At 32.8% G+C, this 25,187-nt stretch overlaps 4 protein-coding genes and 1 pseudogene across 8 annotated transcripts; 2 read left to right on the forward strand and 3 right to left on the reverse strand.

Moving 5' to 3' along the window:
- Positions 1-8: 8 nt before the first annotated feature.
- TOR1 (ARM repeat superfamily protein) lies at positions 9-4,757 on the reverse strand. Of its 2 annotated transcripts, none has more exons than XM_022897415.2 (6): positions 3,498-4,757; positions 3,010-3,201; positions 2,346-2,451; positions 1,560-2,245; positions 616-1,482; positions 9-529 (listed from the first exon to the last, which is right to left on the reverse strand). In XM_022897415.2, exons 1-6 carry the CDS (start codon positions 4,185-4,187, stop codon positions 332-334), a joined length of 2,739 nt encoding a protein of 912 aa, XP_022753150.2. In that variant the 5' UTR covers positions 4,188-4,757; the 3' UTR covers positions 9-331. The 2 variants fall into 2 exon arrangements, with proteins under 2 accessions (XP_022753150.2, XP_022753151.2); XM_022897416.2 differs by having other exon boundaries at positions 1,560-2,122; positions 3,498-4,725.
- Positions 4,758-10,315: 5,558 nt separating this feature from the next.
- Positions 10,316-11,483, forward strand: LOC111302272 (hexon). The gene has a single exon (XM_022898203.2). The coding sequence runs from the start codon at positions 10,316-10,318 to the stop codon at positions 10,814-10,816; it is 501 nt and encodes a 166-aa protein (XP_022753938.2). The 3' UTR covers positions 10,817-11,483.
- Positions 10,842-11,983, reverse strand: LOC149514537 (uncharacterized). Its single transcript, XM_089744409.1, has one exon. The coding sequence runs from the start codon at positions 11,280-11,282 to the stop codon at positions 10,842-10,844; it is 441 nt and encodes a 146-aa protein (XP_089600535.1). The 5' UTR covers positions 11,283-11,983.
- LOC111301618 (DNA polymerase delta catalytic subunit-like) lies at positions 10,983-22,375 on the reverse strand (annotated as a pseudogene). The gene is made up of 31 exons (XR_016328063.1): positions 21,947-22,375; positions 21,748-21,858; positions 21,410-21,516; positions 21,170-21,329; positions 20,767-20,961; positions 20,523-20,669; positions 20,297-20,435; positions 19,700-19,777; positions 19,437-19,518; positions 19,032-19,101; positions 18,853-18,924; positions 18,548-18,634; positions 17,765-17,890; positions 17,582-17,680; positions 17,107-17,202; positions 16,900-16,965; positions 16,692-16,748; positions 16,475-16,562; positions 16,273-16,352; positions 15,743-15,856; positions 15,256-15,370; positions 15,001-15,173; positions 14,796-14,867; positions 14,313-14,387; positions 14,120-14,209; positions 13,881-14,020; positions 13,139-13,210; positions 12,948-13,035; positions 12,523-12,701; positions 12,048-12,160; positions 10,983-11,119 (listed from the first exon to the last, which is right to left on the reverse strand). The product of XR_016328063.1 is annotated as a DNA polymerase delta catalytic subunit-like (transcript).
- A 443-nt stretch (positions 22,376-22,818) lies between these two features.
- On the forward strand, positions 22,819-25,172 carry LOC111301620 (sm-like protein LSM8). 3 transcript variants are annotated; one of them, XM_022897428.2, is made up of 6 exons: positions 22,819-22,998; positions 23,975-24,064; positions 24,264-24,304; positions 24,444-24,518; positions 24,772-24,824; positions 24,930-25,172. In XM_022897428.2, the coding sequence occupies exons 2-6, from the start codon at positions 24,028-24,030 to the stop codon at positions 25,015-25,017; spliced, it is 294 nt and encodes a 97-aa protein (XP_022753163.1). In that variant the 5' UTR covers positions 22,819-22,998; positions 23,975-24,027; the 3' UTR covers positions 25,018-25,172. The 3 variants fall into 3 exon arrangements, with proteins under 3 accessions (XP_022753163.1, XP_089600536.1, XP_022753161.1); XM_089744410.1 differs by having other exon boundaries at positions 22,826-22,998; positions 23,978-24,064; positions 24,927-25,172; XM_022897426.2 differs by having other exon boundaries at positions 22,828-22,998; positions 24,927-25,172.
- Positions 25,173-25,187: the final 15 nt, after the last annotated feature.

Here is a 25,187-nt window from a genome sequence, read left to right on the forward strand (position 1 = left end):
ACAAGTGCTTTTTGCAAGTTTTTAAGTAAAAGACTGCAATATTACACTTTACATAATCTCTTCATGACAAATCTATTGGTTAAAAGGTATATCACTCATGACTACATTTACATAAGAGGCCACTATCTTGCCATGACATACAAAAATGTATAAGTAACCTATACCAGCTTTGAATCAATCAATAGTTTAAAGCACAATGCCATGATAGAAATTTTTAAAACTTTTTTTTTTCATTCACTTACCATTTACTTACATGTAAAATGAATGTAGTGAAAACAGCAACCTAATCAAGAAGTTTGCATGCACAACACACGATTCCAAAACCAGTACATTACTTATCAAACTGTTGCAGCTCAATTCCCCAGGCTGATGCCAACTGCAATAGAAGTTGGTCAGGCGCCGCACCTTCCCAATCCTCTGGTGGATCCATTGTGGAAGCCGCCTCATGCAAATTCAACAAAAGCTCTTTCTTCAACTCCATGGGAATACCCATCGAGTCGGGTCCATTTTCTAACACCACTTCGACCAGCTGAAAAGTTACAGGAGAAATAGAAACTAATAAGAAACTTAAGAAAGAAAATGTCTAAAAATAATCAAAAGATTATGAGCCCATACCTGTTGAATCCAGGATAGACAGATATCAAACAAATCTTGCTCCAGAAGAAATTGCACAATAGCATACAAGGCCTCATTTGCTATCTCATTTGATAGTTGGTCAACCATAGGGCCTGATCTATCCATTAGCTTTATAAGCAAGAGATCATCCCCTGTAGACAGAACTTCTGCATACGCAGAATCCATATCACCTACTTGAAGAGCATGCATTGCGTTACTCCAAGAAGTCCAGACCGGATCTCGCTCTGCTCCAACATTATCATCTCCAACAGCTTCAGCAGTCAATTCAGGAACACGTCCTGTTCGGGATGCTCCACTATCCTCCCCAGCTACACGAATCGCTTCCAAGGTAGCTTCATCCTTTGATGCTTGCCATACACTTCTAGCAGAAGGCCCTTCACCAAGCCTCACAGGCCCGGGACCCTTATCCCAAGCTCTCCTGCCACCAACCTGATCACTCTCATGTTCTGATTTAGGTGATCTACCATCCAGGCTGCCACTAGCTGGAGCTCTTCTAGATGCAACTTGCCCATTTCTGGAAGCACCAGATGCAGGGAAATCCCAATCATCAGACATTTCAGATCTCCAAGAAGGTACCCTTCCCCTCACGCCTGGAGCAATTCCATCAGATTGGGCAAATCTTTCTCCAAATGGAATTCGCCCACTGAACTTGGAACTATAGTCAGAGAAGCCATTATACTTCCCTAAAGGTCTATTAGAAGATCCTTCAAACCCCGCCATAAAATTACCACCTCTCCTGCCTGATGATATTGATAAATCCCTAGCCATGTCTTCAACAATTCTCTCAAGACCCCTAACTCTGTTCTCCAAAGTTATCATGCTATCATGAGAACCACCCATAAAATCCTGCAACATAACAAGGAATCCTATCAATCAGAAGAGCCTCACAGGAAGCATGTTCTAACTGCAGAAGTGAGAAATACCTGCAACATGTTCATGAGATGTGCTTGTTGTCTCTCCAGCTGCAATAACTGCCTCTGGATAGCCAACCAATTTCCTTTGTTGCTGATAAAGGATCCTTCAGATAGTCCATCCACCTTTAAGAAACCCAAACGATTTCCAGTTGGCTCCCTTTGATTTACATCTATCCTGTCATCAACATCAAATGCCCTTGTTCTTAGGTCTTTTCCAGTTATCTTCTCTTCAGGCCATTTATCCTGTACACCAGCAGCTCCTCTCTCTATTTTACGGTTTTTGCTGCTTGAAGATGCATGAAAATCATCTGCCTGGCTGTTTCCCATGCAATTCGACCTTCTCCTTGAGTCTGGATCATTTTGGTCTGATTCTCCCTCATTCTTTGAGTTTGAAGAATTAGGATATCTACGAGGAACAACTACTTCAACTGGCAAATCACCAGAACCCCTTGTTTCAAGTTTCTGGAAAAATTCAGGATTCAACTCTTTATCCGTTAATGCAGGTGCTTTCTTCTTTAAAATTACAACAGCTTTGTCAGGAATGCTTCCACCTTTGCCTTTGGAAACAGAATCTGAAGTAGGGGATAGATTATTAGATGAATCCTTTGCTGATGGATTTGTTTTCTTATCACCAGCATTTGGATTTTTCAAGCCATTTTTTTCCAATGATTCAGCTGATTCAGGGTTGTCACCGTCTACAGCATTAATTGAAATAAATTTATCCAATAAGAGAAAAGGATTAAACATCAGACGGACAACCCACAAATCTTAAAAGCAAATAACTAGTATACTTACCATGAGACAAGGCTTTCTGGTCATCTGCAGCTCCATCTTCCCCTTTCCCTGCAATCTTCTTCCACAATTGCAATGCTTCTGTCTTGCTATCTCTCACAGGTTTCATCTGTTTAACCAATGATTAAACATTATTCAACACAATAAAAATTCCACAAGGCAGTGATGAGTAATGTAAGTCTACGATATATGCACCATTGAAAGAGGCGATGCTGAAGGATAAACACTCAGGAACAACATCATTTAGAGGACCACAATGCATGAGTTACATTGTTTAGCAAGGAAGCAGACAAAATCATTGTCTTCCTGAATCTTAAAGCACCAAAAGTCCATTCAAACCAACCCAAAAGCCCATTCAAACCAACCCAAAAGCATGAATTCATCCATTCCAAACCACATCATCTATTAAACCTAAACACTTTCTACCACATAATTATGGGAATTCTAGATATTCCAAGTTCCCACAAAAAAGAAAACCCATGTTGAGAGATAAGACATAATTTGCCCTAAATCAAGAGACCAAATTAGTTCATGAAAGAAGAAGTAGATGGTTCGGAAAAGTGAAATCTAGAGAGCATCAAAATTTAATAACCACAGATTTTACATATGGCATCCAGTGTAAAAATACAAAACATTATATGAAAGAGAAATGGCTCCAGAGAGCTACCCTGTCAAAGCGGCAACCCTCCAGTACAGTTATCGTCGAAGCTGCTGCATCTGCAATCAGGCTGCTTGAATGAAGTGCCAAGGCACTTAAAGTATCAGAAGCTGCCTTCCGTGTCACCCAATCTGTGCTCCCAAGACATTCATGGATGCTTTGCAGTAAAGCTTCCAAGCTCTGAGGTGCAATTGCTCCCACCTGCAACAAGGTCATCATAATTTTTTCAGAACTTCAGTTCTTTCCTATTTATGAAATTCTTCAAAGTATTAAAATGTATTCTCCACTCAGCTACCTAATTTATACGATCAAATTAAACAAAAAGGTATATCACCAGCCAGATAAACAAGCACATGGTAAACCAATTAAGAAACTACAAGACTTTCATTTAAGCTGCCATTTCACATCCACAAAACTAACATAAATAATCAATATTCTTATGAATTAGACAATGTACATGAACAAAATCAAGCTAAAAACAACGACATTGCACAAACCTGTGACAAACTCGCCACTACCAGCAAAAGAGAAGCCTTGGCCATAAAATTTTGATTATTCAACAGCTTGCAGATCCTTGGACACAGCTTTTGAAAAGCACCCAAAGGAGGATCAGCTGCACATTCCACCATCTTAGCTATACACATTGCTGCACCAGATTGCACCCCCTTGTTTTGTTCCCCCATTGCTTCAAACAATGGCTTTACAAACAATCCCACCACAGTCCCTCCACTCTCCCCTTTCAAGTACTGCCCTGAAAGGGCCCCAATGGAATCGCGGCAAGCATCTTTCACCGCTGAATCAGCATCTTTCAACCTTTTAACAATGTGGGCAATGATTTTAGTCAAATGAGAAGCTGCCAATTCACCATGGCAATTACATAGCATTGAAAGCAACCTCAAAGATTCTTTCTTTACAGCTGGTTTTGGATCATTGGAAGAATCAAAAAGGCAATTGAGTATCATGGGAAGCGAGTCAGGGGAAAGAGATTGGATGATCTTTTCAAGATCTTCAACGGCAATTTGGTAAGTGTCACGGTCAGAAAGCTTGGAAAGTGAGGTTAAAATCCTTTGCTTTAGCTCTACCATTGCAAGGTGAGAAGAAAGTGAAGAGGGTTTTGGAGGATTGGAAGCAGGTAAAGTCGAAGCCTTTGATGGTTTTGTTGATTTGGGTGCTTGGGAATTACTCATTGTCAAAAGAATAAGTAAAAAACAATGGGATTTCAGAGATTGAAACAAAGGGGGGCGAAAAAAAAAAAAGAAAGATGAGATTTTGAGGAAATGGGATTTTACAGATTTAAACGAAGAGAAAAAAGATGGGATTTTGAGGAAATGGGACAGTTTTCTACTGACAAAAATAAGGGTTTTTTATACATTGAAAGGGAAGTCGATGATGGAGGAGATTTTTGGAGTTCAATGGGAGAAAATGTGAGAATCTCTAAAGAGGAAATTGGGATTTTTGAGGCTGAAATGAAGAAAAAATTTGGATTTTTGAGGAAATGAAATTTTCATAAGAAGTGAAAAGAAAAAAAAAAAGAATGGGATTTTGCATACATTGAAAGAAACAATGATGAAGAAAGTGATTTGAGCGTTCAAAGAGAAGAGTCTTGAGAAAAGACTAAAGAGATGGCGTAAGAGTTAAGGGAGAGAGAAAGCTGAGATCTGCAGCGAATGAAGGAAAAAAAGAGGAGATTTTGATTTTCTTTTTTAAATCAAAAACTGTTTTTTCTTTCCAAGATTTGGTGAAAAAGAAGATTAGAGGGACCGATCAAGATTTAAATTTAGAACCGATAATTTAAGATACATACAGTGATAAAAAAAATAATATAAAATTTTAATAATAATTATATATAAATTTAATAAAATTAAAAAAATATTTTATATTTTTATATTTATATAAATTATTATTTATAATTTTTATGTAAAATAAATATAAATATATAAATTTTAATATTTCACTAAATAAAAATACATAAATTATGTGATCTATTTAAATTTGATAATTAAAACGTTTAACTTATTTGTGGGGGTCTGCGGTTAGGGTTTGTCGTGATGAGAAGATCATGACCGTTGATTTTGATTAATCAATTTTGTAATGTAAGTAATGGGGGCCCACTAATGAGAAATATGGGACCATAATTTTTAATCATATGGGACCCTTTAAACATGTCATAACAAATGATTCATCATCAAGAGATAAGGGAAAAAAAAAAAACCACTTTTGTTTGTAGAAACTTTAGGGTTGAAATTCATTAGGGTTGTTGGTTGAGCTTTTTTTTTTTCCTAAAATTATTGTAACTAATCATTGGCATTTCTTTGTTGACTTGACTTTAATTTTGTGTGGATAATACGTTTTAATTTTTAAAATAATAAAAATTTTTATATATTATTAATTAATTAAATGATATTATTTTATTAATAAAATAAATCAAATAATATTATTTTATTAATTAATTAATTTTTGATATAATATTGATAATTTTTGTATATATATAAATAAATTAATATTATCTTATTTACTAATAATGTATCAAATATAAATTTAAAAAAAATTAGAAAGATCAAATCCTTAATTTATAGTATAAGAGGGATGGTTTTTTATTAGACACTATTACCAAATAAAAATCAAATAAAAAATTATACTTTGATATTTTATTAAAATATAATTTATTAAAAAATTTATTGCATGGTATCATCTTTTTTTTTTTTTTGATAAATTATACTTTAAAAGTTTAATGTTTGCTAACAAACCCTCTTTACAGTATAATTTTGTGCAAAATACAATAACTGGAAATTCTTTTTTAATAATTGTTCAAATCATTTTTTAATTAATTTTTATTTATTTTTGTATTAAACTTAAAATCAGTAAATATCAACCATAAATCTAGGTAAAAAGTGCATTATTAACCAATGGATAAAATAATGGAAATATTTTTTAAATAGTAAAGATAAAATTTTTTCCAATAAATTTAAACCTAAAAATAGCTAAATCAGAACATATATGAATTACAAAACCTCAAAATTTTTTTTTTTTTTAAAGAATTACAAAACCTCAAGTGAATTACTTTTATTACATGGAAGGTCAATGTAGCAAATTTAGGTAACAACTTATTATAGGAAATATGAAAAATGTCATTAAAAATATGTTTTTCCTTATTGTAAACCTACCAAAACTTAATGCAAGTAATCTTATGTTTTTTTGTTATTAAAGTACAAAATTTTTAGGAATGAATGATAAGAACCCAAGGTGTAGCAACATTTAAAGAAGAATTTGATTTTGTAATTGTCATAAATTCTTCAAGGTTTATATTCTCTTGTCTTAACTTCAAATTTATTTAATATTTTTTTTAATGATAAATGAATTTTTAGATTTCGTTCGATATATATATTTTTAATTAATTTAAATAAATTTATTTACATCAACTTAATAAATTTATAAAAATTACCTTTGCTTCACTTTTGAACGAAAAACTTACTTAATATTACCTTAAGATTTAATTTTCTTACGTGTGATTTATATAATAATGTTAATATTATTGATAATAAAATTTTAAAATTTTACAAATAAAATTAAAAATATGACGTATATTTCTTAAATTATATTTAAAAAATAAAAATAATTAAAAATAAAAATGAAATATATGTTAATTCCTTTATGAAATTAAAAATTTATATCGATAATTATCAAATACTAAATCCTTTTAACATATGCTTTAATTAATGATTTTAAGCTTTCTAACTTATAATCTTTCAATTTGTTTTAAAAAAGATCGAGTTGAAGATATAGAATATATATTCATGGAATAACCGAAATCTTATCATCTAAGATATTTTTTGAAATGTCTACTTATAATATAAAATATACTATCGATGAACTTATCAATTTTTTTTTTATGGAAATGATGTCCAGCAAAATTTTTCTTCAAAATTTCTTATTTTATAATGTTTGGGGGTATCCATGGACGTGCTACTTTCCCGTTTGTATTTGCAACTGCCTTCTTAAAGTTACCAATAAATTGCCGACATAGTTGGTTGACGTGAATTGATAAGATTAATATTTCGTATGTAAGATTTAAATTTAATTTTTACTGTCAATAATTTTATTTAATAAATAATTTATAAATTTAATATAAATCTTCATTGAGATTTACTGTATGCCATAATATTGAAATGGAGTAATGCTTTCGTCTAAACTATGAAGTATCAAAAAAGTTATCAGTAAGTACATAGAATTGAATCTCATTTTTTATTTTGAAAATAATAAATTGTTAATTTTAAATTCGATAATTTTATACACGATACAATAGCATGACATAAAAATAATACAAAATTTTTTTTTATAAGTTTAATGTAGTCATATTTTGTGTCTTAATCGTATTGATATAATTAAAATATGATATTATTCTTATTGTGTTTGTGTTAAATAGTAATTACATGTTTAAAACATGACATTATGTATAACATAAAAAGAATTTAAAAATTATTTTAATTTATTTAAAAAATAAATTAATAATTATATTTATTATATCATTTTGGTATTTAAATAGGTTATAAATATTTAATTTTTAAATAATTTTTAGTTTAAATACTAATTTAAATGATATTTTTATTTAAATAAATAGATTAATAATTCTAATCGTATTATTCATATATAATAATGTTAATTGTGTAATGTTATATTGTATTATTTAGGTAATTAATTGTATCTAATCGTATTATTCATATATAATCGTATTAATTGTATTGTATCATTTTGTGTTTATTTGATATAATTTAATTTTAAATGTATTAATTATATCATATCGTGTGTAATATGTATAATAAATATTTCGTATTTGTGTTTAAATTATTTATATTATTTGAGTATTTGTATTATGTTTGTGTCAAAATTATTTATATTATGTCTGAAATCGCATATGATACAAAATACAATACGATAACACTAATTATCAAATTTAATTAATTCTATTAAATTGACACAAATGGATAATTATTTACTTAAAAAATACTACACTTGGCATTCCCTATTTTCTTGCCCATGAAAGGCTTAGAAATGAATAATGCAAAAAAATTTTAAAATTATGATCTAATATAAAATATTTTTTTGAGTTGTGGGATAAAGGATTTAATTTTGTTATTATTGTTTTTGAAAAATTTAGACAAATACCGATTCCATCATTGGGCTTGGGAGCTGTGAGAGTTTCCCAATTTTATGGATCTTGAATGGGTTTCACAATCCATGACTAAGCAAATCAGGCCAATCATAAATTCACAGTCCCAAAGCCCCAATCGAAAACATGGCCCACGGACCTTTTTTTTTTTTTTTTAAATACATGCAGCAAAATTGAGCCATGAAATTTCATTTTCTTATTTAATGTTTTCCTTTATTGAACGAGTCAAAAATTTCTCTCGGCCAAAAATTAAAATTGAGCCAAATATTTCTATATCTTTGTATTTTCCACATAACATTTGGTCTGACTCTGGCTTTTAATAAAATCAAGGTTGTTTTTAACACAATTTTATACTTGTAACCTAGCTTTACATTCTTACAATTTAATTATCCGTTAGCAGATGCAGTTACAGTTTAAAAAATAATATATTTAACAGATTTAAAGTTTAAATTTCAATATTTATAAATTTTATTTTCAGATTATGAATCCTTCATATAAAAAAATATATTTTTTATTCTAAATCATAGGTAAAGTCTTTGTTTTTCTCTGGCAATGATAGCATGAATCTAGGCTTGCACTCAAGGAAAAAAATGGTTTTGATACTTTTTTTTTTTTTTATTAAAGTCAATATTTTAGGGTAAAAAATCAATTTTATTTTTAATTCAGAATGCATCAAGATTAATTTACATTGATATAAAATATTTTAATTTTATATTTTTTAATCATTAAATTTAATAGATCTGAGAGAGATAAATAAAAAATATATTTAAATTTATTTTTGAATTTATTAAAATTAGTGATTAAAAAAATATAAAAATATAAAAATATAAAAAATATAAATCTTTTTTTATAAGTTATCCCTCTGCTATCATATCAATTTGTATTAAAATATCGTTATCCAAAGTTTAGAATATCAATATTTTATACGTGGCAAACTACCATTGGTTATTGAAACATCGTTTATGAGTCAGAGTTTAGTGCACTATGATTGGTGTAGGTTGAATGGTCTGACAAGACACGAATAAGACAATAACTTTTGCTAAAAGTTAGATTACAAATGCAAAGAAGATTATATATGGTTCTGAAGTTGACATAATAAAAAACACAAGTTAGAATTTTACTTGCAAAAATTTTCAAAGATTTTACTCTCAAACTCTTGAAAACTTGGTGGGTTTTGTTTTGTTTTTTTAAATTGTGTTGGGTTCAGATTCAGTTGAATGCATCACCTTCAACATGATGGAGTCCACACACTAATGTACTTGTTATAAAGTGGTAAGCTTTTTAATTTCAGTCTTTTATGATCTGTTAAAGTGTTTAACTTGTTGGGGTCTGATGTAAATGTGGAATGATTACTGGTAGTTGGAAGTTCTATTGTGATGTTGAATATCTTGAAAGATTGATGATTTTTTTTTTTTTGGATTCCATGACTTGTTGGTTATTGGTTGCCTGGTGTTTGGTATATTTTCTTACTTTCTGGTTTGATTTATTTGGATAATGTTTCTTCAGGATTTGGTGCTGTTTCTGCTTGATTCTTGTTGGGATCAATGTTTTCTTTTGGTTCACGGTTTTGATTTTGTAATGGGATTTGAATCAAAATCTGGAAACTGGTTTGAAGATTAATTGCTCAAAAGGTTGATTCAGAATCCCAATCTGCAGTTTTCTATTCATATTTCAAGAACTAAATGAGATGAAATTTTCATGGGGGTAGCACTCAATTCATTATGGTTAAAGAACTGGAAAATTTCTTTTCAGTTCTTACGAGTCATGGGTTTGCTGTCTTTTTTTTTTTTTTTGTTTTTTTTTGTTTTGGTCTTTATAACTATGGATATAGATTTTCTGGTTTAATTTGCTTTGAACTTAGCTTTAAAGCTTGAATGGAGAACCCTCAAGCTCTAGTTCTTTGAAGAACTAATATCTGTAGCTTTCTACTTGTTGAATACTGAGATACTTATGAGGAAATGGGTTACTTAAATTTGAAGAATATGAGCTGCATACAGACTGAAATTTGTAGTATAATTCCTTTGTTGATTCATTAGTTGTTGTTGGGTGACAGGCTCTTGGACTTCTTTCGTTGCAATATCTAGCAAAACAGGCTTTGAAAGGCTAACACTATTATCAGCTCAGATTCTGACTAAAAATAGAGGAAACATGGTTCAAAAACTAGAAGCTATCAAGGGCGGTGGAGGATCGATTAAGGTAGGGACTACCGGGACAATCAGTTCCCTGATGACAAGGGAACTGGACTCCATTAAATCGGCACCACAAACACCTGTATCTTTAATACACAATCCTCAGACAATTCCTGCATCAGTTGCCTGTGGTTCTGCTGCTCCTAAAAGACTACAGCGGAGGAAATCATTGGATGGAGCAAGCACCAGTGGCAGTAGCAACAGCATGAGTTATAAAAGCCCTCAAACTGCCCAGAAGACGAAAAGCTTCCATAAAAATATCCATCAGATTCCAATGCTTGGCTCCGATAATATTGCTTTAGATAGAACTCCTAGCAGACAGAAAAGTGACAAAAAGGTATCTAAAATTGTTGAAGTTGTGGACATAAAGTGTGGGAATCCAGATAGAGCATGGGCAAGCCCTATAACACATCGTCTCAAGAAGCTTGGATTCTCTAAGCTTTCCCAGAGCATTGTCTAGACCTGCAACTTCTTCACATCAGATTTCAGGTTCCTATAACTGAAACCTGAAATCCCATCTGGCCTGTTCTCTGAGATTTCCACCTTAGAACATATCTGTGATAGTAGCTTGCCGCTGCCTCCCTCTTTTTCTTCCTCTGAGTTGCTACAACAGGCCCAACATTACGTCTGGATTGACTACTAGAGGAAGCATCATCTCTAACATTGGAATGAGGCTTCTTTGAGCTATCTCGGCAGCTCAGTTCAAACCGTCCGAAGTACTCAATCTCCTGCATCACCAAGGATCCCAAATTGCCTTTGGTGCCTATTTCAACAAGAGAATGTACAGTCATTTCAACTGGGACCTTTTTAGTACTGGTTTTTGATCTATGCAAGCTTTGTTTGATAGGATTGAAGGAGGGTTGTAGATGAAGAGAGGTTGTTCTTCGTGTTGTCTTGATGGGGAAATTTCTTTGAGACTGGGCCATTTGGTGTTTGGCCTTATACCTTGTATCTCCACATGAGTTCTTTGCCTCGTTTTCTCTATCTAAAGTGAACAGCCATAGATTTTTGTCTGGTTGGAGGATTAAACGATGGCCTGCTCATTGAATTCCTGTGCTTGCAGTTAAAACATTTAAGCTGCTAAACTACTGTGCCTCTTTTCTTTTAACTACATTGGGTTTATTTTAATGTTGTTTGGTGCACATTAGGGTCCATTGCCTACTGCAGACTAGGATTGAATAGTGAGTTATGCAGCCTTTTTTACATAGTTTCCGAATTAGAGACAACAGATATATTTGGTTAGTTTCTCCCTGCATTTAAACAGTATTATTCTCTAATCCATGTTCATTTTGAAGCATTTTGGATGCTTATCGACTAAAGTATGATAGGAAAAATGAAGAGTAAAAAGCTATATGACTTTTAATCTCATATTAGGTGAAATAACTGTTAAATGGTGCCATGAGACTAGAAAAGGAAAGTAACTGTTATGTCTTTACCGGCAAGAGTGGCAAAGGGATTAGAAGAGGGTGGTCTGGTGCCTGGTGGGTGTGATCTGGTGAGCAACTTGAGTGCTTTTCAGGCATGGAAGTAGTTGTGGGGGGCTGATTTTTTTTTTTTTTTTTTTGAATATCATACTTCTATATCATGAATAAGATATCATGGTGGTCATGTTAGGGGAAGTATATGAGAGATGTCCATTATTAGTAACCGATGGAGAATGTGAACAGATTTACTAAAATTTTCAACTTTACCTCTTTGCGTAAATGAAAATAAAGAAGATGGCTCAACTTGTCAAGTCATCTGAACAGCCATGTCATAAAGTTAGCCGTTGAATTAGTTGCCAACTAGCCATGGACTGATGATTCTGAAAAGAGTAAAAAAGAGTGAAAGTGACAGATAAGAGTGAAAGCGATAGATGTTTGGTCCCAATGTTGACTGCTAAATGGGGGTTGCAACCTAATGTAGGCCTTTTTCTTTAATGAGCAAAACTATACCCTAGAGCCAATAATAGGTTTGTGGGTTTCTCTTTCTTGGGCTTCAATACTTTTAGTCAAGTGAAGCATTGGAAATTTGAAAATGGCATTTTTGTACATCTAATAATGGCACTGTAACAAAACAATTTACACTAACATTACTTGGAGTGAGCCTCAATGAAGAAATAATAGTATGCTCCCTGACTGTATTGAAATGGAATGAAAATTGAAAAGCAACTTGGAAAATGCTTACATTGCTCGAGATTTCACAAGACAAAATCTGTAAATGTTGAAAACTTGAGGAGCATATGCCCCCATTGTAAATCTGCCTGTGTTAAAGAGACTTGAAAGTTCCATCTATCTAACTGTCGCTTGGCTTCTACCATATCTTTCTGTGCTTTCTTTCTCCGGTAAAATATTGGACAATCCCGACTGCAAACATGATGAAGCATATGTTTATAACTAGAATAAAAAAGAGAAAGGACTAGGAGGAAATGAAATCACACAATAGGCACGGTCCGGTGTTGGTGTTTTATATGTGCACTATACTAATGCATTACGTATGCCATTCTAGGAGTCCCAATTTTACTGATAAGTAGTTTCAAGAATAAAAAGTCTACCTAAAACAGCATTAACATTGTTAATCACAAAGCACAGAGAGAAAGGAGATGGTAAAACCTAGTGCAGAGCACATCCTGGTGAAGAGAGCCTTGGCACTCTTGGCACTGTGTCCACAGCAGCCCAAAAAGCTCCTCTAGCTCCGACACTGCAGTCATTCCATAATATTGTAACGTCAAAAGACCTTGGTTACTCCAGTGGTAAATAATGTTATTTCATATCAGAAAAGCAATAAGGGAAAAGATGCCCACCTTAAGAAACTGTTTTATAGTAAAGTTCTGCCTTTCTTCCCTTGCAGTGTGAACAGTGTTCAATCTGTATTGCTGAGGGAAAACCCCAATGGTGTAACATTAGACTCCTTGCAGAAAAATACATTGGTATCTATACAGGCAAGATATATCAAGCGTTTGCATGCTTGTGCAGTAATCTTTATGGCTATATGTAGGTGGCCTCTTTAAAGTTATTGCAGATAGTTCTAAAGAATTTTTACACCTATATATTTACCAATACATGTTTGGTATTTGAAGACTCCCTGAAGGGCTGTTCTGGTTTGATTATATTTCTCTGATTAGGTTTCAGAGTGAAAATGTGTGTGTGTGTGTGTGTGTGTGAGAGAGAGAGAGAGAGAGAGGGAGAGAGGAAAATAATGAAGCCAAACTAACCTAGATTCACTGTAAGGGAAAACCAATTAAGCGTGTACGGAAAAGAAAGGCGAAGCAAAGTCTGTTTCTAACCCACAGAAGAAGATAACCTCCACATTACTAAGTATTCAGACTATTCACTCTTCCATAAGGAATTCAAAGAAAATAGCATGGTAAACCTAGCCTATGAAGCACAGAGTCATTCAAATTGAGACCAAGGTTATCTTAAGAAATGGTAATCAAAGAACAAAGTTCATCAAATTAAGAACCTTCAAATTCTTAAAAAGAATTTGCTAGAACTTATTAATCCATTAAATATACAACTAAAACATACAGGAAATCAGATTCATACCTAATTACTGCTTTGCAGCCAATGCAACTAAGTTGTTTCTTTGCAAATCTCATTATTCCACTGTTTGAAGGAGTTGAGATGGAAATAGATCTTGTGTGACTTCCATGGAGAAGTTCCTTGCTGGCGTTCTTCAAAATGTGCTAAAAAATTCTTAAAAGTGGCAGTTGCATTAACACTATTGTTAAAGAAGGAATAAGTTTTTTATAACTAAAATGGAGAGTATTAAACATCAAACTAACCTTGCTAATTTGATTTTCAAGGTAGTATTGAGGATCTATGGGGATGTTATTTTCTAGCACATAGATTGAATCTTCTGACCTCTCATAAGCCTGGATTTCATGGACGATATTTTATACCAGAATACAAATAATATAATCATTAGCAAGATAAAAGAAATAATTTTTTTAAAGAAAAAATTGCCAACAAGATTACCTTGGCACCTTTTGCAGCTTTTATAATGACATAAGGCACCCGATCCCCAACATTTGGAGCAGTAGCAGCATCTCGCTGTCAATTATAGATTAAAAAAAATCATCCTAGTGCTCTAAAATCATCATCCTTTTAGAGAAGATATGAAATGGCGGCCTTAGAAGAAGACCTATATTACTGGCATCTAGTGAAGGCAACAACAGCACGTTATATCATTTGGAAAATGAAAAAAAAAATCACCAATCACTATGGCATCTTAACAATTATCTAGCAATAAATGATAAAAAGCATACCGCATACTCAGCATGAAATTTACGCTAAGTACATGCAATATTGACTGTTTTACCAATATCTAAAGAAATCAAATACAAATCACCCAGAAGATAACACTAACATCATATCCATGTATTATAATAATGAGGTTCCCCTAAACATATATTATACGTAGCATGCTGAAAATGTAAAAAGAAAAAGCAAAATACCAACCTTGTGCATACGTTCAGCAAGTTCAACATAAGCAGCTTTTACCTCATAATCATCTCCAGTTTTTGTCAGAACCTGTTATGTAGGGGCAGGAACAAAGCTAAAATACAATGACTGGCACAGATTTATGCCAAGAATCAACAAAACTTCTAAAGGCAGGCCAATGACTAAAGCACCTTGAACCAGGAATACAGGATATTTGTCTAACCTTAGTAATAACCAAAAGTGATAAATCCATACAATTCATGAGAAGATCTGAAATGGTATTCTTGACATACTGAACTGCACTAGGAATGTCTCTATCGATCAATATTTTGTGGAGGCATTCATTTACAAGGTTTTTGACCAATAAACAATTATCTCTTCGAACAGTTTCAATGCCTGTTCATGATAAATGATGAATTAGTAGTTAAGTTCACCAAAATTTCCAGAAGCTCACATAGTTGAGAAACTTCTTGTTTACCTTTGGTGTCCATTTTGTCAAACTTTTGTGGATTTGTCCAAAATAAACCAGCATATCTTTTCTTACTAATCAGAAGATATGGATAATAAACCTTCTCGAACTCCAGTTTGATGGGCTAAAAAATAAGTAAAGCCCATCCAGAAAAAAGGAAAAAGAACAAGAAAAGAAGACAATGTTAATAACAGATAAACTAATACCAAGCAAGTAAAATAGAGGTTGACAAAAGTACAAAAATATGTTTCAAGTAATAATTTGCTACTATTTCTTTAAATGAAATTAACAGTATCCATGGTCCCAAATGGTAACCTTCATCGTACATCAAGATTCAAGTTCAAAGATGACCTGAAATTTTACCCAAGTGCTATAAGTTAAGGTTCAACCAGTGGCAAAGCACTTCCACTTCCTATCTGAACTCTAGCCTGCCTGGGCTTTCTTCAATTGTATACAAAAGAAGATGAAACACTGGTTAAAATAAGAAAAGATGTACTTTTGTGAAAGTTCCACTAATGTATTCTGCAGCTTCTCTCCCCAAGTTCATTGCCACTTCAACATCAGGCTCGCCAAATTGTACCATTACTGAATCTGTGTCCCCATATATAATCTGATCGTAAAAATTGTTAGTTCTCCCTCTCCCACAGTATCCATAACAATAATGTGAAACAAGGCAATCAAGCAACAATCAAGGTATACATGCATGCCCAAATGAGTCTAATCCCCTTGCCAAGAAAGAAAGTGAAATTACCAAACACCATTTAAGACAAACCAACCTTGGGGAAATTTCAAAATAGATGATATAGGACAGAAAAAGATGATCCATGTGATGAGTGCATCTGAATCGCAGAAAGTTTTCAAATAGAAAACCCTTAAGATTCCAGCTTTAAACCATTAACCAAATGTTTAACCTCATTAACAGTTCATTTTGATTCATATATTGCATCAAGCATATGGGTATACAGCATTACAAATATAAGCCTTCAACAATAAAACATTACAACTAGAGGTTTTGAGATGACTTACCTCAGCATTGTGTTCATAGCCTCCTAGCACTGTGAATCTATCTTCAACAAGTATTTTGGTGTGCTCAATCATTTGTCGACCTTTACAAGGTAACCAATATGTTAAATTAAAAAAAAAGTAGGATAACACATTTTAATTTATTCATAAATAGAGAACGAAAATTAATCAAGCAATACTGTTAATAAGAGACTATTTATTGTACCATAGCTTGTAACACTTGAAGAAATCTCTAAACATGGTAACTGACCAACAGTAGCTCCTGTAAATCCATATACAGAATTCGCACTTATCTGAAACAGAATAATAAATCAAAGAGATCAAAGTAATGAAAAGAAGATAAAGAAACATGTTAATTATACCCCTGAATGCAATAAATTACCATTTGAATGTAAATGATAACAAAACAGTGATGATCCTACCTTCAAGGCCAGCTGTTGACCATCTAAAACAGCTTTCTCAAGTGAATCCTTTGCTTCCTAGATTCATATAAAGAATATGTCAAAAGAAAATGGAAGCAAAAAAGTGATCAAGAGAGAAGATGAGTAGCAAATATTTTGATGGCATAATATAGAACTGATAGCAAAGTGAATCAGAAACATGCAATTAAAAGAAAATTGTTGTAATCACCTTTAAGTATGCTTTTGCTTGTTTACGAGCAGCTAACAGCTCTTCCAAGATTTCTGGAAGTATCCCCTGAAAATTTTCATTCTTCTAATCAGTTAAGCATATGTAGTATTCATCAACAGGAAACAAAACAAAAATGTCTAAAGTTTACTTATTTATAGAGAAAATAATTATTTATAACAAAATCCACATTGTATGAAATAATACAACCTTCTGCAAATTTGGTTTAACAAATGTTTCACCAGATGGAGTTTTGTTAACACACTCTGGTGGGAGGTTCAGTTTGCAAACATCTTCAGGTGTTACCTTCACAAAGATCATCCAAGATCAGAATTTGCCCAAAAGCTTCTCAACTAAAATTATTGATCCAAGTAAAAAGAACATATCTAAAAATAACATAAAATAACATTTAAACAAGAGAGTAAAGACAAAAATAGTTTACAAAAATAACCAGTGTGCAACAACATAAATTATATGCCATCATAATTGATGGATACAAAGATGCAAAATCCAGTGTCGCAATTGGCTTTTCATAGAACCCTGCCTTTGCTTCCAACACTTGCATCAGATTTAATCCAAATGATAAATTTCAGTTGTATCCTTTAATGAGGTAGCTGCAGTTTTAGATAGCAAACAATTAAAAGGGTAAGGAAATTTGGAAAAAAAAAAAAAAAAAAAAACTTACGGTTGCACCTTCATATGTTCCCTGGTCAGATCTAGCCTGTTTGACATTTGGAATAACAAGGTTTTTCTGTTTAGACTTCCTAAGAAGTTGAGAAAGCACCTGAAAAAATAGATCAAAGATCTTAAATTTGATATCTTGAATATTAATCACTTGATACATGTACACAAGCAAAATTGAACAAACCTTGATGCTTTGCCCTCTAGAAAGAAGAAAAGAGATAGGGACACCTGTGACGTGTGCCATCTCCACATAATTGTAAATAAACATGAGTTTATCCAAAAGCCTCTGGGGAAGGTAAGCATCCTGCAACTACAGAAGAAAGAGAATGCTGATTCAGTCATATATTTAAAAGTTAAGTTCTTCCATCTCAGCCAGAGCACTCTAAACAGTAGCATATAATGCCTGATGATGTCATAGACCTACGTAACATTACAAACTTAAGATCAAGAGATAGGATTTTAGAATGGAAGGGATAGCTGATGCTTGTAATGTCTTCATACAAAATAGCTGTTATGAAATTGGAATAACTATTAGCAAACATCTCATGCCTTAAACATCAAAATACTAGTAGCAGTACATATGCACCATATTATGTACGTTAATAAAACGCAAAAGCATAGTGCAAAAGACAGCTAATAATCTCTGTCATATGGAAATGTTAAATGATAGCATTTTTTACTAAACCAAGTAGATGCAAGCTACTATCAAAATTAAAAAATGTCTCAAGTGGCTCAGGCAATCAACGAGTTGAAGAAACGTGAAGAAAGGAGAAAATCAAACTCTGTTTCCATCTTGACAATTATCAATCAAAATGACAGTCAAGTAAACAATAAGTACATGGAATCAAGTTTATTTTAGCTTCTCAATTCCTGATGGGATCTTGAAAAAAAAAAAGTCAATAGAATCTGCAACAATATGCATTCGTGCGCTGAAGTTTTGCAAATTAGATTCAAGCCAAAATTGCACCTTCAAACAATAGACAGCAAGACGCCTCCTGGTCTCAGCATTCCCATTCTGAAGATCTGATATTATTGAATGGTGGACATTCTCTTTCTGTACAAAAGCAATGCCAAGTAAAAAATTTTAGTTTCACTTTCAGCTAAAAGTGGCAAACCAAAGTAAACAACAAATGTTGAAAGGTAAACACATGAGCAGAACAAACCCTGGAAATAAATTAATAACTAGAAACAGCTAGCAGAATCTAAATGCATATTTTGACTATTAAGACATAATTATGGAAGGAGGCATATAATCTAAGAAGAAACTCTGACCTGCTCAGAAAGAAAGTGCGCTGAAACTGAATTCAGTGAATAAGAACTTAGTTTGTAGTCACTTTGCATAGCCTACATTGAAAGATACATAGCTAATTAAAAAATCTGTCAATATGAATCATCTAAACTCTCAGATAAAACTACAAACTCATGAAGTAGAAACATGGCATGTGTGAAACCTGGAGCAAATCAAATTGTACTCTTCCTTCCACAGTAACTTCTTTGCTCTCCCTAGTTCCATACTGTTTGTAAAGTAAACCAGCATCAATAACGAAAACAGATTTAGAATTAAATCACACCAGAAATTGCAAGAAAACCCACAATAATCATGTTATGCTATGACAGGCAAAAAAGTTGAATCATAATAACAACAAACTCAATTAAAAGATTTTGTACAACAGTTAAAGTAAACCAGCGAGTGAATTTCTAGAAATGTTTTTCATGTTTTCTATTTTTAAGAGGGTTATGGGTTTTCTTTGCAATTGCATTGTGAGATAACAAGCTAGTACCAAAATTTCATCAGAAAATAAGTCCAAATATAGCAGAATTTATAACAATAGAAAGCATAATGGATCATTTACGTTGAAGAAAATGTTGTATTTTTTACATGAACCCTACTATTCGGCCAAGTAAAGGAAATTCTGCTATTCCCAAAGTTTGTGCTCTCTATTAACCACAAAACCAGTTCTTAGATGGTTCAATCATGCAACAGTCTATATCACATAAGGTTAGCATATACAACTCCTACACAAGTAAAAGGGAAATACAAAAATAATAAACCAAAATAGAAACCTTTGCTGCAGTGACATTCATGGAGAATAAAAGAAAAGTTCAGATTTTCTATTACCTCAATAAGATATGGTAAATCATACTTGCAAATGTTGTATCCAATTATAATATCAGGTTCCACTTCACGAATAAATTCCTGCAAGCAAAACCTGCTTGTTAAACAAGAGTGGTGTAAACAAAATGGAAATTCTCTTTTCATGTGAGATTGGCTATATTCTTCAAGGAACAGGTTCAGTAAAAGGGAAATTGATCATATCATTAGCTTAAGAGCCATTGAGACTTAAAGAAGTAGTATGTTGGACATAAACTTAGAGTTATTCATAATGTTTTGATGATCTCTATAGTGTACTTAGGTGAATGGAAGAAAGGCAGCTTTATATTTGGCTTAAGAAAGCACATGTTTTCTGGTTTTTGCATTTCCTGCAGTTTCTCAGTTCTAAGCAAATGATTTTATCAAATGGAATAGAAGAAGAGAGTAGAAACAAGGATGAATAAGGAAGTTGCTTTATGAATCTCTTAACAGGTATAGAAACAATGTCTCAAACAACTTGGAAAAGAAAAAGAAAATCACTTATCAAGGAATTTAGTAATATGCACATACTGTACATGCCTAAGTTGCAAAATAAAACAGATATGTTTAAGACAAAATCAGTACCCTCCAAGCCAGCAAGACTTCTTTTTCTGTATCAAAAGACATCACATCAACACCAACTATTGGTGAGCATTACTTAAGGGTCATGACATTCCTGATGAATGGTTGATCTTCTCCTTGCAAAGTAACTAGATTTTGCCACCTAGAATGAAATGAAATTTTTTTTCAGAAATAGTGAAGAACAATGACCAATCAGTTTTGCCCAAAATCAAATTGGTGACTTGAACACAGAAAGAATACCTGAATTACAAGATAATGGGTAGGCTCGGGAAAATGACCTTTGCGACTGGCGCATTCAATGTCAAAACTCCATCTGCGAAATGGAGCCATCTTTGAGAATTCCCCCTCAATGGCATGGCTAATCAACTCTGAATACCTAAGAACAATAACAGGGAAGGGAATTAAACAAGGAGGATAAAGAATCAATAATGAACTGGTTGAAATGTACTTAAATAGACTAAAGAAGAGATTACAAGCAATGAAACTCCAACTGGCAGTAGGACATATTCTTTGGTGTCTTCTTATATTTACCAGCTGGTATTTCAATCCAGTTACCACCAATGATGTTGCAATCAATCATGAAACGAATGCAAAAGGAATATTGCTTTCGTATGTCATGAAGCTCTTCAGACCAAGTCCATCAATTTGTATGCCTCTATCAAGAATGCCTGCAAATAATCAGTGATTAACAAGCCTCCAGATATAAAAAGAATCATGGAGGTTTCTAGATGTTCAATTATATGCATAATTAAGAGTTCACATGAGGAAAAATGTAAATCAAAGACAAAAAGTAATTTCAATGACAGTAAATGCATTTCATGCAGTGAAGGCAACTCAAAAAAAATATATACTGTAGAAAAGTATCAGGAATTTTACCACGACAGCTAGTAACCATTGTTGGCAATGACACTACAACCTTGAGAAAAGGTTGAGACTTTTGTTGCTGGTAATACATAATACTCCTTTCCTGAACCAGTTCAATTCGTCTAACAAACTTTGGTACCTTACTGTTTCTGTTCAGATCCTTCATCCTCCCCTGAAACAATGTAATTAAAATAATTAAGAAGCAACTCATTAAATGCAAATGTAACCTAAGGAAGTGGTAAAACCAAATACCTCAAGGGTTTGGTGAAAACTGGATATATCATCGGGACCCATTACAGGAGGGCAGCTAATGTAGAAATATGGCTCAAATCCATGAACAAGACAACAAACACTGTGTCCTACAAATCACCAATAGAAGCCATTCATCAGATTGACATGAAATGTACAATTTGAGATTTCTTTCATTTTTTTCCAAATGTGATATCATAAAATCAAAATGATGATTTTGTTTATCAGTATGCAAATATGGCAAGCCTTCATCATAAAAAAATTTTCAAATTAATAACAAAAATTGACATAATATTAAATTTTCTTTAGCATTCTTAGCAGCTAAATATCACTTAAAATACCTCCTCTTGTAACCCCGAAAATTCGGATAATGGCGGCGGGACCAGAAGAATCAGGCTGCAAATCTTTTTTACTCTCTCCAATCACATAATCAATCTCCAATTGCTGGAAAACTAAAACTCCACAAAAAAAGCTCAAAATTTTCCACGACAACCTTAAAAATCAAATATTTACTTTAAATGATTGGCTTTTTAAACTTACCAACGCTACGAGACTGGGAGAGGTAGGCATCAGAGAGAGGAGGGCGGGTCCACTTGGAAAGGCGAGAAGCGAGAGCTTGATGTTCCATGAAGTCCCGGAGGATTAGGGATTCCATCTTCCCCCATGAGGGTGTGGTCAAGGAAGACATCTTCGTCAACAAAATCTTCTTCCGTCGGCGGTGGGAGAGGCGTCGGTGCCGTAGCTTGGTGCTTCGTTGCCGGAGGTGGTTGGTATAACGACGGTGGTGGTGGCCGCTTCCATGGGTTGAAGCCGTTGTTCATGATTCAGTGTGTCGTTTTGGAGTATGGAGGGACTTCAAGGAGGTTTGGGGAGTTGAGAAGAGTAGCATTCCCGCCAGTTTCGGGATTTTATTCGAGAAGGCAATGTCACCTGCCTTGCACGTGATTAGAGTAACATAATTTTGTAATTTTGTAAATTTTGATAATTTTGTAAATTATTACTCTTTTGTAAATTGTATTTTAATAATTTTGATGAATATTTTATAGAAAACTAATATTGTAAATTAATGAAAATGAAATATTTATATTAATGAATTGAAAGCTAATATTTCTTTTCTTCCAAAATGTTTAGATATTATTAATTTTTATGAAATTAAAAAAATTTTAATTTTAATGTATTTAATATTAAAATTTGAATGTTTTATTAAATTAAAATTTTATTTTTTTAATGTTAAAAAATAATTTTAAAATATAAAAAATTTAGATATTTAAAAAATATATTTTAAAAATATCTAAAAATATAAAAAAAATATATATATATCAAATTTTTAAAAATGAAAAAAAATGTTTACAAGCCTATTAGCACCTAGACGACATGCCACGTTATTCTTAAAAAGTTACGTACAGCAAAGATTACGCCATGTCATTACCCTCCAAATAGGAGACCAAACTGCTATAGACCATCAACGTTCTTGTTTCTCCGTATTCTTCCTTTGCCCTCTCTCTACCCTAACTCAGCCGATATATTTTGAAAAACCCTATCCTACAAATATTCGGGTTCCTAATTGACCCCTTAACCTGCTCCATACGCAGGTTTGAGCTGCTCTCGGTTAAAGTTTCTGTTTTTGTTTACATTTTTTTATTGATTTCTTGTTGCTTTTAAAGGTTAACTTTTATATAAATTTATGGTTTTGAGTTGTTAATCTGATGAAATATGGGATTTTGAGACTTGGGTTTGTTGATATGAGTGATTTTGAAATATGGGTTAATGGTGAAAGTGCTTGATTCCTTTTGTTTTGTTTGTAATTTGTTTATCTATAGTATTGGGTCTTTCTTGTTGTTTAATATGGTGAGTTGGCTTCTGAATTGGGATCTGTTTTGAATGATGTGTTCAAAAGCTTTAGATTTTAATCAAGTGAAGAACTTTTGTTGAATGTTATTAAGGTTAAAACGACAAATTTGGGTTGAACTGTATGTAAGAAATGTTCGTGAGATACATTGAGATTGTGAGAAGAATCGTGTGGTTAGCCTAGGCTTTTGGCAACTAAAGTTTAGTTGAGCATTGCTGCCAAGTTTTGATTTCACTTGTGGATCTTTTTATCTGAAGGAAAAAGATATATTGGAATTTTATAACTCATAAATTTTGATGTTCATTCAATTTATTATGTGGGTGATTACTTCAAGTTGTGACAACCAACAAAATATTGAATTCCAGTCGTGTTAGGCCTCACAGATCTGGCTCTACAAATGAATCTGTGTTTAATGTAACTAAAAGGAACTTTTGAAGAAGTATAGCATTGAGACTAATGGGTAGCCAAGTTTTAGGAGTAGACTGAAATCTTGTGAGAGTTTGAGTTACAATGTATTTGAATTATGAAATATTTGTCCCTACGTTATTTTCAATGAATTTTTGCAGGCAGACCTTCAGTTTTTCCATATAACATATACGAATTGGTGGAGATACTATGCAGGAATCATATTCTTGTGTTCTCGTAATATGTCTTATTGACTTATTTCTGTGGTGGAATTTGTATTTTGGAATTTATATCATCCTTCTCTCCTTGTGCAGAAGATTCTCCTCCTGTGTTGCCAGTCAAATTTACTGCTTTTAGAAGCTTCAAAATGTCAACTGGCCCTGGGCTTGAGTCTCTTGTAGATCGTAAGCATACTGTGATAACCTATTTGTTTCTTGTAATGCTTTTAAGTATAGCAACTATAGCCAAATTAACAGTGGGACTTAATACGCATCAACGGTCAAACTCTTCTGTTCTTTATATTCTTTATTGGCATTTTTGGTCAAAGTTAATTGGGCGTTGGCATTATTTATTCTCTCTCTGAATCATTTCTTTAATGTGCAGAGACAATCTCGGTCATTACAAATGATGGACGCAACATAGTGGTATGTTAAGGAATTCTTGCTTTACATTTCTTAATCTTTTTAATAACATATTTTTCACCTAATTTTAAATTTTTTTTAGTTTCAGTGAGATCCTAATCTGCACCATTACACCTTTGTTTTTCTTCTTTCAAGTACACAGGGAGTTTTAAAAGGCTTTGATCAGGCCACAAATATCATTCTTGATGAATCTCATGAACGTGTGTACTCCACGAAGGTTTGTGTCATTATTCAACAAGCTTCCTTTTTATTATTTATTCCTTTAATCACTAGGCACCTAGTTTATTGGAGAAGCAAAAGGTTTATCTTTATCATAATACTTTGAGAAGTATTAATTTATTTACTTATAAACAACTCCTTATCTTTATTTGATCCGTTCTCTCTTTTCTTCTTTTTCTTTATCCCAAAATATAATATAATTCAAACCCTTGGTATAGTTTTGTTTATTAATTCTGAGTTGAAATTTGCAGGAAGGTGTTCAGCAACTTGTGTTGGGTTTGTACATAATAAGAGGTGACAACATGTATGTCACTTTTCAGCTTCCTTTGCTATTCATTATTCTGTTCTTTGACATTTTTTCTTAGCTATGACTTCCTTTCTATAAGCTGTTCCATAATTCTTGCAGAAGTGTTGTTGGCGAACTGGATGAAGAGCTTGATTCTGCTCTTGACTTATCAAACTTGAGAGCACATCCTCTGAAGCCTGTTATCCATTGATTGAACCACGAAAGTTGTAGAGTTGCAAAGAACAGCATGTTGGATTAAATACCTAAAGAAACATTTCACAGAACAGAAATGTGATATGAGAAACCCAATGTGTAATACATTTTGGATTTATTTCTACGTTATATTTTATTGGTAGCTGTTTTTCATGCTTCTTTCCTTTG

This window comes from Durio zibethinus, chromosome 15 (genome assembly GCF_047325235.1).
Source record: "Durio zibethinus cultivar Kanyao isolate XHJ-2024 chromosome 15, ASM4732523v1, whole genome shotgun sequence".
Classification (NCBI taxonomy): Eukaryota; Viridiplantae; Streptophyta; class Magnoliopsida; order Malvales; family Malvaceae; genus Durio; species Durio zibethinus.

What these genes read in the sequence shown, in the direction of transcription:
- LOC149514537 (XM_089744409.1), bottom strand. Translation starts at nt 11,282, where the DNA reads ATGGCCCAGTCTCAAAGAAATTTCCCCATCAAGACAACACGAAGAACA.
- TOR1 (XM_022897415.2), bottom strand. Translation starts at nt 4,187, where the DNA reads ATGAGTAATTCCCAAGCACCCAAATCAACAAAACCATCAAAGGCTTCG. An exon ending in AGGGTTGCCGCTTTGACAGG is followed by an intron (nt 2,452 to 3,009) that starts GTAGCTCTCTGG and finishes TTGGTTAAACAG; the next exon opens with ATGAAACCTGTGAGAGATAG. An exon ending in GTCTATCCTGGATTCAACAG is followed by an intron (nt 530 to 615) that starts GTATGGGCTCAT and finishes GTAACTTTTCAG; the next exon opens with CTGGTCGAAGTGGTGTTAGA.
- LOC111302272 (XM_022898203.2), top strand. Translation starts at nt 10,316, where the DNA reads ATGGTTCAAAAACTAGAAGCTATCAAGGGCGGTGGAGGATCGATTAAG.
- LOC111301620 (XM_089744410.1), top strand. Translation starts at nt 24,028, where the DNA reads ATGTCAACTGGCCCTGGGCTTGAGTCTCTTGTAGATC. An exon ending in GCTTGAGTCTCTTGTAGATC is followed by an intron (nt 24,065 to 24,263) that starts GTAAGCATACTG and finishes TTTAATGTGCAG; the next exon opens with AGACAATCTCGGTCATTACA. An exon ending in ATAATAAGAGGTGACAACAT is followed by an intron (nt 24,825 to 24,926) that starts GTATGTCACTTT and finishes TAATTCTTGCAG; the next exon opens with AAGTGTTGTTGGCGAACTGG.